This window comes from Canis lupus, chromosome 13, assembly GCF_003254725.2.
Source record: "Canis lupus dingo isolate Sandy chromosome 13, ASM325472v2, whole genome shotgun sequence".
Lineage (NCBI taxonomy): Eukaryota > Metazoa > Chordata > Mammalia > Carnivora > Canidae > Canis > Canis lupus.
In genome coordinates this window covers 466,585-481,417 of record NC_064255.1, presented here as the reverse complement: position 1 = coordinate 481,417, position 14,833 = coordinate 466,585, and the positions used below count along the sequence as shown (strand labels likewise).

Sequence of the window (14,833 nt, the reverse complement as noted above, 5' to 3'; positions counted from 1 at the left end):
ATACAGCATGGAGGATGTTATACATTATACATTTGTCAAAAACCATAGAATATACAACACAAAGAGTAAACCTCAAAGTAAACAAGAGATTTTGGTTAATAGTATGTATCAGTATCAGTTCATCAGTTGTAACAAATGTACCACACTAATGAAAGATCTTAATAATCAGGGAAACTGTGTGCTCTGGGGAGAGGGAGTGTGTATGGGTACTCTCTGTACACAAAAATCCTCTAGAAAAAAACTTTCCAATGTTTTAAGGACTGTAGCAATGCAATCTGTGGTAGAGTGTTAAATTGAAAGGCTCCCTTTCGGTTAAAATTATTGCTCATAGTTAACTGGCATCTCCTAAAAATATGAGGACAGGTAAATCAGCAAGGGACAAACTCCACCACCCATCCTGCAATGTTCTGGGAAAAATGTTGACAAGTGATGAAATTTGTCTAGGATGACACCTGAATTTCAGTTACCCATCAAAACCATATTGTATGTATCAGTGAGATTATATAATTTTTATGCATGGTTTAGATAAATAATAAAATTAATACCAAATCCAGCTGAAGAAAAGAACACTGCCAATATTTTTGGGGTCCTATATAAGCCAATGTAAGTGCTATTATCACTTCCCCCAAAGAGAACTGCAGTCCTAAATTTTATGTTAATCATCCTTTTGCTTTATAGTTTTACCACATAGAAGTTAGGCATAAAAATGATCATTTAATTTTGCCTGATTTTGAATTTTACATTAATAAAACACTGAATGTATTTGTCTGACTAGCTTTTTCACTCAATATTATGGGTAATTTTTTTAAAGATTTTATTTATTTATTCATGAGGCACACAGAGAGAGAGGCAGAGACACAGGCAGAGGGAAAAGCAGGCTCCCCAGTAGGGAGCCTGATGCGAGACTCAATCCCAAGATCCCAGGATCACTCCCTGAGCCAAAGGCAGACACTCAACTGCTGAGCCACCTAGGTGTCCCTGGGTAAAAATTTTTAAAACATCTTTTAATACTGAGTAGATACATAGGAATATTGACCACGCATGTTCCTACCACACAGTTTGAAAAAAAGAACACCCCTATTGTGGTAGACCTGATGTGTTGGTCCAATCCTGTCCACTTCCTATACATCTCAGGAAACCAATATCACTTCCTTTTGTATATGTCTGAGTCATTAAGCAAAATATTATTTTCCTTTCCAAGTTTCTGAGGTAAAACAAAAGTGAAATCATTCCCATTGTTTTGTTTTTTCAAGGAATATCTTTAACATTTCACTGTTGAGTGTGATGCTATAGGATTTTTAATATATTCCCTTTATGAGATCAAGAAGGTTTCCTTTTAGCCCTACTTTGGTAAAAGTCCTTTCTTCCCTTCCTTTTCTGAATATTTAATAAGCCAGATATTGTCATGATTGCTGTCAATTTTGAAATAAAGAGCCTAAAATTCTTGCCCTCGAGTAGCTTAACTTCTAGTGAACAGACAATAAGAAAACTAGTAAATTATATATTAGGCAAATTCCCAGTGACAGAATGCGTAGAGGTCCAGGGGTTGGGTGGAGGGCAGTGGGGAGCTATTGCTTCATGGGTACAGAGTTCCTGCTGTGAGTGATGAAAGAGTTTTGGAAATGTGACAGTTACATAATATTGTGAATGTCTTTAATCCACTAGATTATACACTTAAGAATAGTTAAAATGGGGAATTTTGTTATGCATGTTTTACCACAATTTTTTAAGAAATTATGTTAGATTGTAAAGAGCTATGGGGGAAAGCAAAGCAAGGGGAGTTGGAGTTTGTATGGAGAATTACAAGTTTAAAAAGGTCCACGGAAAGGGAAGGACTCATTGAGGTGACACGAGTTCAAAATAGTTGTTGAAACGTACTGAATTTTCTCTATCTATGACATCATCCTATGCTTGTTCCTATTCACCTCACTAATATGGTCAAATACAGCTAGTTAATTTTTTATAATGTAGAACAAACCTCTCACTCCTAGAATAAATTCAACTTGGTCAATATGTGTTTATATGTACACAAACATACATTTATAATGTATATATTTTATACCCTCAAATTTAGAGTGATGTATTTTGTGTAAGATCTTTACATTTATGCTTATCTGTGAGACTGGCTTTTCCCTCCTGTGAAAGAGTTTATGGTTGTACATATCTATCCTTGAATGTTTGTTAGAATTAACCTGTAAAACTGGGCTTGGTGGTTGTCTTTGGGGGAAAATTGTAAACTGATTCCATTTATTTCATGGTAACAGGAATGTTCAGATTTTCTAGTTTTTCCTTCAGTCAGTTTTGGTCATTTACATTGTGTGAATTTTCACTCTCCATCTAAATTTTTACATTCATAGGCATCTTTTCAATCTCTTGTATCTGTGCCCCCTTTTCATCTAATGTGGTTTATTAGGGCTTCTGAGTTTTTTAAATTAGTCTTGCCCAGAAGCTTATCAATTTTACTACTCTTTGTACAGAATTGCTTTGGGGCTCTGTTGATCTTTTCTATTGTATCTTTTTTTTTTAAAGATTTTATTTATTTATTCATGAGAGACACACAGAGAGAGAGGAAGAGACACAGGCAGAGGGAGAAACAGGCTCCATGCAGGGAGCCCGACGTGGGACTTGATCCTGAGACCCCAGGATCACACCCCTGGCCGAAGGCAGACGCTAAACTGCTGAGCCGCCCAGGGATCCCCATATCTTTTCATTATAATTAAGTACTGCTGTTATATTTAATATTTTTTCCAGCTCATTTATAAAACACCACTTTGTACTTTTTTATAGGTTTTTGTTTTTGTTTTTGTTTTAGATTTTATTTTTTAGAGAGAGAGAAAGGAGCAGGGAGAGGGACAGAGAGAGAGGGAGAAGCAGACTCCTTGTTAAGCAGGGAGCCCTATTCAGGACTCTATCCTGAGATAGAGTTTCTCTGTCTCTCTGCCTCTCTCTGTGTGTCTCTCATGAATAAATAAATAAAATCTTTAAAAAACCCTCTTATTTGTAATGACGGAAACCCAACTCAAACTAGTATAAGTGGAAAAAGGAGAAATTCATAGGCTTGTGTAGCAAAGAAGTCAGAGTGCAGCTGGCTTTATTTACACATTTGCATTCCAGACACTTCCTAGCTTCACTTCTCTCAGGGGAAGTAGCTACAGGCCCAAACAAATAGACACCTCAGGTCCTAACCCCAGCACTAAGACATTTTCTGGCCTCTCTGGCAGAAGCTTCCCAGAGAAGGTTCTGATTGGTGCAGCTCAGTTTAGGGGCACATTCTTTTTTTTTTTTTTTTTAAGATCTTATTTATTTATTCATGAGAGACACAGAGAGAGGCAGAGACACAGGCAGAGGCAGAAGCAGGCTCCCTGCAGGGAACCCAATGCTGGACTTGACCCCTGGACCCCAGTATCCCGCCCTGAGCCAAAGGCAGACACTCAGTGCTGAGCCACCCAGGTGCCCCTATAGGGGCACATTCTTAAACCAGTCACTGTAGCCAGGAAATTAGACAGTGAGGCCAGGCTGGGTCTACGGGACAGTTATAAATAGGTCATGGCTTCAGATTCAAACCCTAGAATGAAAGAGCCAGAAATAAAATGCTGGTACCCAAGTTAATCAACTTGTTAGTGGCTGGGTTGGGATGTTGAGTCTTTCCACACTGAAGGAGAATCACTGGATTTTGTGAAACATGGAAAAGAACATTTGTTTCATGTTAATCTTTCATACATACAGAAATAGCAATCTCTTTGAAATGTGTTATCACTAAATGATCATAAGATGTCTCAAAGGAGTCACCCATCTTTCCCTGCTATTGTCAGATTCCTTACCTTTCACAGAGGGTGTAATTTAAAGAATACTTTTCTTACTGAAGGACACAGTGAGGCAAAAGTGATTTTGTATGTTTCTGTAATAAAAATTCAGATAGAAAATATGCCACAAAAAACTTTCACTTTATTTCTAATCACATTCAATCAAAATTGTAAATATCAAACAAGCAGTACAAAATAATTCTATGAAAATTTTGACCATATTTTCCGCTACAGCCAATTAGATTCAGTTCTGAGGAAATTATCAAGATTATACAAGAATAAAGAGCTTTGGTCATCAACAAATATTTCATGATTGCCAGACTTATACTAGGCTCAGTAGGTATCTTCTCTATCCACTAAAGAGCTTATAGTCTTTTCTCTAACATTTGGTTAGCAGTTACTATTAAAAGTAATTCCAGATAAAATACTAAGTTTTAGTGTTTTTCCCTAAGATAATAAAAAAATTATTTGTTATAAATCGTGGTCAGTTAACAGCTAATATACTTGGGCATAGCTTTTCTCCCTATAGCATTAATCAGTAGTTACTAACATAGCAAGTATTACTGGAACACTCTCTAAAAACTATTATTCCCCTGTAGGGTCCAATGAGGAAAATCCAGAAATGTTGCACTCGGCCATTCAATAAAGTTCTATTAATAGTTGAGCTTTGGCTAACTTTGTATTGTAACACTAAAAGGAAAAAGAAGAATCCCTCATATATACATCAGCATGATTTTTTATGGATTCAGTTACATGTCACGTTTAGATTTCATCTTTTAAAGTTTATATTTTCTGGTTTCTGCCATGAACATGTGTTCATTTCGTAAAGAAAAAAGTGATTATTTTAATAATAAATCCTTCCTTGCAATTATCACCTAATTAGTCATTGTGTCACATTCAAGTACATAGACAATACCAGTATTATTTTTACTAAAAACACTTTTTTTTAAAAGATTTTATTTATCCATGAGAGACACAGAGAGAGAGGCAGAGACACAGGGAGAGGGAGGAGAAGCAGGCTCCCTGCAGGGAGCCTGATATGGGACTCGATCCTGGGACTCTGGGATCACTCCCTGAAGGCAGATGCTCAACCACTGAGCCACCCAGGCATTCCTAAAAACATTTTTTTTAACAAAACTCTAATATCCACAAAATATGAAGCAATCTGTACTGATCTACTAAATAACTACTATCTGTGGTTGAAATTAACTGTTAGTCTCTCCCCTCCTGAACTGCTGGGAGTGTGGTGATATTCAGAAAAGTCACCTTGTGACTTGTGACAGTATGGTCCTTCGTGACTTCCTACTGGGTACTAGGGCTGACGCCCCTCCCAACCCAAAGCCCCTCTCTCAACAGTACAGCTGCTATAGAAAGCCTCTGTTCTTGTCCTTGAATATATTTTTTTAAATGTTTGGAATCAGGGTTGCATAAATCAATTCAACATAATAGGCATTACTTTTTTCATAAATTTATATCATGATATATAAATAGCATGAATGCTATTTTGCTATAGTTACTTTTATTTATTTATTTTTTAAAGATTTTATTTATTTATTCACGAGAGACACAGAGAGAGAGAGAGGCAGAGACACAGGTAGAGGGAGGGAGAAGCAGGCTCCATGCAGGGAGCCTGATGTGGGACTCCTTCCCGGGTCTCCAGGATCACACCCTGGGCTGAAGGCAGTGCTAAACCGCTGAGCCACCCGGGCTGCCCATACTTTTATTAGGAAACATTTGAGAACTGTCTATGTTCTACAAGAAAAAAATGAGGCAGATTTCAAACCAAAGTTAGTATCCATATGTTTGTCAATTATAAATTGTCAATTTTAAAAAATTGGTATCCCTAACTGGTTTCTCAGAACTCCTTTTCTGCAAACTGGTGAGGCTTGCTGTCCCTAGTAGTGGGTAGGAGTAGTATGTTTATTCATGTCTATATAGCATACTATTAAACTGAATGGGCGCCCTTCTTCCACCTTCAAATGTTATTAAAGCCTGACTTTAATGTCTGGAGACTTCTTTCATTAGCCACAGAAATAATGATATAGGGTGAGCTTGCAATATCTCATATACTGCCCAGTAAATCTGCTGAGTGGTATTACTGAAATAAAGCTAATGGCCTCCAATTTGATTCTACACGGATTAGTAATGCCAGGGAGGAGTTCCCTAGTTTTTGTTGATAGTAACAACTGAAAAGAGAAACTCCATCCCTGTGAGTTGCTCTCTAGGATTACACTATTGTGTTTCTGTAATTAAAACCTTGCAAGTATAACCCAATGCTCATTAACTTTATAAACTCTGAGGAAGAAAGGAGCTGACAAAGTTTTAGTTTTAGATTAAATGTTATCTTGTGAGCAAATGCTTTCAACTTTTCAGATTGCAGCCGTGCCCTGCTATTTAGTGTGGGGAGAGAAAAAGAAAAGCATATCATTCCTCCCTTTACCTTACAAATGTGGGTTAGCTAATGAATGGCTTTATGATGTTCACATTTCGGGCATTTGTGAAACAATTCACAAGTGGTCACCAAATCATCATTATAAAAATGAGATGTTTGTAACTTAGGTGCTCTAACAAGCTTTTGTAGTTTCCTAAAGAGCACAGATGTAAATCCTATCAAGGTTATTCAACCATAAGTATATAATACTCTTGGATTAGTTAAACATGGAAAAAACATTTTCCTTTTAAAGCCATTTTTATTTTTAATTCAAGGCCAAATGTAGAACAAAGCATTTGTTAAAAGGGACATGGGTGTTTTGACTGTTCCAAGTTGTTAGGAGCTTTTAGTCCAAAGTCGAAATGGAAAAGGCACTAAAGTCACAGGTTGACCGCATATTCTTACCCTGTGGGTTCCCCAGGGGACTGGGTACACAGCACTTCTGGCCAAGAATTCTGACATCAGACTGGGAATTTCCTAGCTTTGCAACTGGCACCCTCTGTTGGTAAACATTCCATACCGGGATTGCTAGCAGGCAAACCATTTGTTCTCCATTTCCCCTTCCACTTATTTGTAGAAAATGCTGAAATTATCTTAGTAGACCACAAAAGGGGCTACAATCCTATATAGCACCCCAGGATGAGAGAATCCAGTCCTGATGATAGTTTCTCTATGAATTCCTTACAAACGGCTCAATCCTTTTGTCCAACTTCTATGGGGTTTTTTGTATATTTTTACTATTGGAGTTTGATTTGCCAACATATAGTATAACATCCAGTGCTCATCCCGTCAAGTTGCCACCTCAGTGCCCGTCACCCAGTCACTTCTATGTTTTGAATCTGGAGCAAAACTGATAATCTCTTCTCAGAGTCTGAGCACTTTGAAGCAGAAACCACTTGGCTACGCTGTCCATCAGTCTTAGGCAAAAGAGAAAAAGTCGAACATAGGGAAGGATAGATTGTGGTTTTTATATGCACTTTTTACAACACAGGGCTATGTAAATTCTCATTTGTGTTTTAAAATGTGGATATGTAAATATACACTTACGTTGTAGCATATGCATATAGCATAGCATATATACTACCTTCTTGTGGAAACATATGCAAGAAACCTAATTATCCTTTCATAGAAAGTCTAAAAGATATGGGAGGGAGAACTTTACTGCCCGTTTTATACCTTTCTGTATTATTTGAGTTTTACTACAGGCGCTTATTACTTTAATTTTATTTTAAAAAATAAATCCTTATTTAGATGAAATATTTCAATTCTAGGATACTCAAATATTATGGAACTTTTAATTTATAGGTTTTAATAAAAAAATTACTAGTATTATCTAAAAGAATAAGAACAGTTTCTAAAAATGTCTTAGTAACCACATTAAAGGCCAAAGTATAAAAAGTACCAGAAATTTATACAAATTTCAAAAATCCAAGAATAAATAACCTAGTAATTAATGGAAAATAATAAGATTAACAAACAACTTGAAAACTTACATTGCCACTATATAATGCTTTGGGAAAGAGTTGTTTCAAGAATCAGTTCTAAAGAAATTTCTTTAACACATGCTACGGATTAAAAAAAGATAATCTACACAATACAGAATGGATCTTTATGTCTATTAAGTAAATGAATCCTACTATTTCAGTACTTGATACAAAATACAATTCCACCTTTTAAGGTGATTTTCATATTTTACACTAAGCTCTATCATTTTCTAGTTACTAGATATCTGTATAAAAATACCTTTTGGTCAGGAAAAACACCTTTGGGTCACAAAAGGCAGCTTGAAAGATATTATATCATGTCTGATTTATGTAACTTTCTGACCAAAAAATAGTGCTGTTTTCAGAACTAAACAAGATATATAGCTTGTTACTGAGCTTGAGCAGCACTCGTGAAAATGTGCTACACAAACTGAGATTTTAAATATATTCTTTTTAAATGAATTATAAATAAATGTGAACCCTTGGTATTTACTATTCATTGATTGATTTGACAAATATTTATCAAGCACCTATCATATTCTACTAAAGGAGCTAAATGCCTGAATTAGAGATACATAAAATAGTCCTTGCTCTCAATAAAATCACAGTCCAGCCACTCTGCAGAAAAGAGGATGTCATCTACTCAAGTACCTCCTTTTGTTGTCTACTTCAGCTCTTTAAGGTCAGAAGCATAAACTAATGTTAAAATCAGAATAAAGATGATAATTCTTCCCTGAATCCTATATCCTTGAAATTAATTATAGGTCATCTTATTAGTCATTTTAATATAAAAGCTAAAGTAAAATATTCTAGTTAATTCATCTGAGCAGTTACCTTAAAAATATATATTTACATTTAAGAAAAAGAAACCAAGTGTTTCCAGACTATAATTCTATCCTGATATTCATAAACACCAGGCACTCAATGGTAGACAAGATTGCTATCATTACTATTCATGTATAATCTTTTACCAAAATCTCTTGGCAATTTTGGAAGAATTCTTGAAAAGCAACTTTCAATGTACATCATTTTAACATTAATAAAATATTATAAATGGTTTTTAAATTCTAATTTCTTAACTCCTTTCTACCTCTAAAGCCTAACATTAAACTATAGTAATCTGAAACAACAAAAAACAAACAAAAAGACCCAAAATAAAAACTTCTCATAGGCAACTAATCTAGGTGTTTTGTTTGTTTTTTAGAGAGAGAGAAAAAGTTTGCAGAGCACATGCAAGGGCCAGCTAGGTGGGCTGGGGGCAGACAGAGTGAGAGGGAGAAAGAGAATCTTAAGCAGACTCCAAGCTCAGTGAGAAGCTCCATGCAAGACTCGATCTCACGATCCTGAGATCATGACCTGAGCCAAAAATCAAGACTGGGACGCTTAACTGACTGAGCCACCTGGGTGCCCCACTAATCTAGGTTTTAATTCTTATTGTTTGTTGCCTCAAATACATTTAAGAGCCAATTGATTTAAAATATATTAATGTCAGTCAAAAGGACAACACTAATTGAAATCTTTCACCTAAGTGTAAAATCAATAGCTAATTCAAAATGGCACATGAAAAATGTGTAGCCTTTCGGTGTAGAAATGCCTGATCTTGCAATAGCACCAGAATGCATTTTTTTGACAAGGATTTTGTTAACACATTTAACACACCATGATAAATAAGAGTCTACCGTAGTAGATAGACTTAAGGTGAGAAGGTAACTAGATGACACACACTCCAATGTTCCTACCAGCTTTCAATTCTGCAACAAGAAACACTAGGTATAGCTTGACTTGACGTTGTTCATTCTTACCCACTGTAATCATACATGTATAACCTTATTATCATGAGTTCCCTAAAATGTGTTAACTCCTTTCTCCAGCCACCTATACCTAAGGTTTCTACCTTCTTTTTAGGGTCTCATTTTCTAAACTGAATAGACCTATTGCCACAGTGAAGAAAACACCCTCATACTCCAGTGATTGTATACCCTACTTGTCATTGGCTGTGACTATTGTAGTCCTGAATGTATGGCTATTCTGAGTGCCTAAGAAAACTGTTCATAGCTTAGCAGTTTTATGGAACAATGTAATCAGGAACATAATAACCACACTTTGTATAAAATACATAACTTTGAAAGATAAGATCTGTAACCCTCACACTTCACATTTTTCTGTTATAATACACTGTGTCCGTTATCCTTGTACTACCACACCAATTTATGTGGCTGCTGAAAGATCCACAGCTTCACCTGTTTCTTCTTTTGTTCCAGCCCCTTCACCTCCTTTCTCATTCTCTGTCTCTGTTTCAACCTTTTCTCCTGTCTCACCTAGAAAAGTAACCAAAGGAGATATTAAGAGATGCTCACTTAGCATGAACAATAGAGTACCCTACAGCCAGTTTCCAATGGGCAGCTCCTGCTCTCTTTGTCAAATTAGTAAGTTTCTCTGGTGGTGTCAAGAAAGGCAATTGCCCTGAATATCTCAGATCCTCTGAATGGCCGACATCCCTTAACATTTTCTATCTTGACATCCCTTTATATAAAATCAGGCTTCAGAATTACCCAAGAAATGACAGCAGAACATAATATAAATAAAAAGTTCCATGTAAGGTGATTTGTATTAGAAGCCCCAAAAAGTTCTAATCCGTGCATTCTACTTCTAAGGATTTATCCTAAGGAAATAATGATGGATTTGCCAAAATAATTATCTATTAAAATATTTATCCAAGCTCAGTTTCAGGAGCAAAAATGTGAGAGCAACCTGAGTGTTCAGTTCTTGGTAAATATCCAATAATATGTCTTGACTGAATAGTTTTGTGTCCATATGTGCAGATGAAAATATTGTTGTAAAGGTGGTTTATAGGCATTAAGATGTCCATGGGTTCTTTTTGAATGAACAATGCAAGTTATCTATAGTATGTTCACATTTTAATTCTGAAGTTTATATATGCATTAAAATTCTAGAAGCATATGTTCAAAAAAAAAAGTTCCATTTATATTTAAATGAAAAGGTGGTCTAGGCATGCCCAGGAACCCATTTTGTTGGGCCATTGAGGTGTTTGAAGAAAACAATCATTAAACATTTAAAGATTGCAAACATTTAAAAGTCTGGACACTGTAGATATAAATCTGTCTCCCTAAGAAGTCAGGGTGGGCAATATTGGCTCACGGATGGAGCTAAGCAGTAGTTACCTCTTTAACAGGATGGTGTGCCTGGTCACTACCGTCCCCAGGGCTCCCCGTGCCATAAACATGTGCCTCTCACTTCACTCACTATCCTCGGCCCTAATGACTTGAGTTTGCTAAGGTTAGGGTCTAGCCCAACAAATACATGCTTTTACCTGCCCCTTCCTTATATTCCTGGAACACTTTTGTACACCTTCCTTAAAGCACTTACTTCAATAGACCGTGGTAATGTGTTTAAATTCAGCCTTCTTCCCATTAGACTGTGAGCCCCTGGAGAACAGGGCCTATCTCTTACTCCCACCCTCACCCCCCACACTTGGCATATGATTAGCACTCAAAAACTGCTGTGGTAATAAATGAATTAAGGAACATATGGATGAATGCTTTACTTAATTATACCATAGTGTGAAGCTAAAATTTACCAATATGTAAATCATTCCCCAGAAGAACTGTTATTTTTTTCAATTATAACTCCAATAAAGAGTAGAATAGATGCCATTTTTTTTATGTTGGCAAAGAACATTTTAAAAACACATATGCCAAGACATAATACGATGTCTCTAGTCTTCTCCTAGAGACAAAAAGATAGTAGGACAGCAGCAGACTGGCAGTGATTTTCTAAGGATAAATGGGCAGAGATGAAAATTGCACTGTTAAGATCCATTAGCTGGGTATTCTTTCACTAGAAGGTGAAGTTCCTCTGCTAACCACTTACTCATCTCCACTTTGGATCCTCATACCATACATGGGACCTGATGAAAAGTGAACCTGGAAAAATCCAGAAATTTTAACACGTTGCCTTCAACATTCAAGTGTATTCAACAAAGATAGATCCAGGTTAAAAATTCTGGACACAGATTATGCTTTAGAACATTTTTCTGTATCACTTCTTGTCCTTTTGGCTCAGATCAAGTGTAGAGCATTTCTGCTGCAGAGCCAAGAGCCCATTTTCCAGGTATGAAAGCCTTCTGGTTTGGGTCAAATGAAATTCAACCACCTGACATAGAGATCCCCAGGGATGATCACTTATGCAGCACATCTACACAACCAGCATAAATTTTACCTTCAATGTGTTGGTCCTCTTCATTAGTATGAGTTTTCCTGACTGTGTCCATATTTACTCCTGTTTCTAGAATTCCCACTGGATGCTCCATGCTTCCAACTATTATTCCTTCAGGTTGAATCTTCTCCATGTTTCCTGGACCTTCAAGAGTTTTATGGGGCAAATCATCGTTTATAGCCGTTTCCACAAATGGACTTCCTTCCAATATTTCTGGTGTTTCATTCTCTTTGGGAATTGTTTCTAGAAGTTGGGACTGCTCATCTTTTCCCAATGTTTCTTCATGTTGCCGCTCTTCACCTGTTTCTACAAACTGGCTTCCTTCTAATATTTCTGGAGACTCACTCTCTTTGGGACTTGTTTCTAGAGGCTGGGACAGCTCATCTTTTCCCAATGTTTCTTGAAGTTGCCACTCTTCAGCTGCTTCCACAAATTGACTTCCTTCCAATACTTCTGAAGATTCATTCTCCTTGGGAAATGTTTCTGGGCATTGGGTCTGTTTACCCTTTCCCATTGCTTCTTCAGGTTGTGGTTCTTTAGCTGCTTCCAGAGGAGGGATTTTCTCAGCTGTTCCTGGAGGTTTCATCTCTCTGGCAGTTTGTGGATTCTCAGTACCTTCCACTGCTCCAGGAGAGTCCTGCTCTCCTGTGATCCTCAAAGGCTGGTACTTGGTGCCTGTTTCTACAGATTCAGTCTCAGCATTTCCTTTTAAAGGCTGAGCCTCTGTCACTGTTCCCATGTCTCTCTTCTTTTTTCCTGTTTCTGGAGTAACATCTGTGCCACCTGGCTGAGGTGGCCCAGACTCCTTGAGTCCTTCTAGAAGCTGAGTATCTTCTGGTAGATCTGCAGCATTGTTTGCCGAGGGCTGTTCACGGAGTGATTTAATACCATTAGCTGTAGACACTGCTGAAATCTTGAGCTTCTCAAGTTGGGGAGGGCTTTCCTTTTGTACCTTGCCATAAAGAGTAGATTCTTTTCCCATTGTACATGGTTTTGGCTGAGCAAAGCAGGACTCACTTTCTTCTGTGGTTGAGAAAATACATATTTAAAGTTACTTTTTGATCATTCATTTGAAAAAGAAAAAGAAAAAATACAAATTGTTGGTTAGTTTCTATCCTGAGAAAGTATACTGCTATCAAGAAACTGAGGGGGGCACTTGATGGGATGAGCACTGGGTGTTATTCTGTATGTTGGCAAATTGAACACCAATAAAAAATAAATTTATTATTAAAAAAAAGAGAAAGAAATAGATTTAGGGGCGCCTGGGTGGCTCAGTCAGTTAAGTGTCTGACTCTTGGGTTTGGCTCAGGTCATGGTCTCAGGGTTGTAAAAAAATTTTTTTAAGTAGATTTAACATTCAAGAAAGTCCTGCATACAAATGAGTAAAAAAAAAAAAAAAAAAAAAGCCATACCATGACCCTAACCCTCCATAAGTCAAACTTCCTCACTGTCTTCAGCTCAAATACCTTATCTTAAGCATTAAGGTCCTCCAAAATCACAGTATTTTCTTGTTTACTCCTCAGACACCTTCTCATGGATCCTGCCCCGTTTTCTAAGTAAGCACATTTCACTTGTTTTCTCACATTCTTTCCCCTTCTTGCTCTGTTTTTTCTAAGCCTTGGTAGAAGATTTCATTCAGCATGTGGTTTTGGGCTGCTAGAGGGGGCTTACTTTTTCCTGAAGCAGAATGGCTCTCAGTGAAAGGAAAGGGCCCCCTGACAGAGAAGCTCCACTAGGTAAAGACCAAGACATCTGGGAAGGAAAGTGTCAGGAATTGCTCAGCCTGAGTTTCATCTCATTTGGGGGACAGAAATCAAGAAAGAGTTGGGAACCTAATTCTGGCTCTTCCTCCAGCTGTGTGACCTTGAAGACTTAGCTCCTAGTTATCTCATCTGTAAAATGGCAGTGAATCTCTCTCCCCCACCTTTCTCAGAGCTGCACAAGGCATCACATTAAACACTTAATGTAAAAGTGCCCTAGACAGTTTAAGACAAGCAACTTGGCAACATGATTCTACTCTTTGACCCAGTAATCTTCCTTGTGGAAATTCATCCTATAAGCACAAATGTCAGGAAAAAGCTTTGGAGAAAAGTATATCATCTTAGTATTCTTTATAATAGCAAAAACTGGAAAACAACTTAAAAGTCTAATAATTTGGGGAAAAGATATTCTGCTGGATGGAATATTATTGTACCATGAAAAAAAGATGATTATGGGGACACCTGTTGGCTCAGCAGTTGAGCGCCTGCCTTCGGCCCAGGGCATGATCCTGGGGTCCAGGAATCGAGTCCCACATCGGGCTCCCTGCATGGAGCCTGCTTCTCCCTCTGCCTATGTCTCTGCCTCTCTCTCTCTCTCTGTGTGTCTTTCATGAATAAATAAATAAAATCTTTTTTTAAAAAGATGATTATGAAGACCATATGCTAATATAAGAATGTAATTATGATATAATAAGTTATAATATCAGCACGCACAATTGGGTTAATCAAATGGAACAATGCATATAAAATGTGCACCTAAGTGCTCAGCAAGTTAGTTATCAATTTTATTACAGTATGATTAAAGCAAAGTTGATCATTGGAAGAGAATGATGAAGGAAGAGAAAGAAAATCACAGATGGTAAAAATACCGGAGAAAATAAGCTATCATGTTAAAATGGGTCTCCAGGTAATATGCTTCTATCTTTTTTTTTTTCCTGAATATTTTTTTCCTTTTTTAAAATCTCTTTTCCCTAAGTTACTCCCCACCCTAATTATATATGCATACATACATATCGCTTATTTAAGATGCACAACTAATACTCGGATCTCCTCTCCCATTTACCCCTTCCTGGGGGTAAGTTTCTTAATTCATTTAACTGTTTTGGAGGGATATTTTTC

The 14,833-nt window shown here is 37.0% G+C and overlaps 1 protein-coding gene across 1 annotated transcript in view; it reads right to left on the bottom strand.

Annotated features, from left to right (window-relative positions):
* Positions 1-3,925: 3,925 nt before the first annotated feature.
* The window catches only part of ERICH5 (glutamate rich 5), a 29,213-nt gene continuing 18,305 nt past the window's right edge, over positions 3,926-14,833 (bottom strand). The window contains exons 3-4 of the mRNA XM_025450461.3: positions 11,958-12,977; positions 3,926-10,036 (exon numbers count right to left, since the gene is read on the bottom strand). Coding sequence (XP_025306246.3) covers positions 9,927-10,036; positions 11,958-12,977 — 1,130 coding nt within the window. The 3' untranslated portion in view covers positions 3,926-9,926. The remainder of the gene's footprint in view (positions 10,037-11,957; positions 12,978-14,833) is intronic.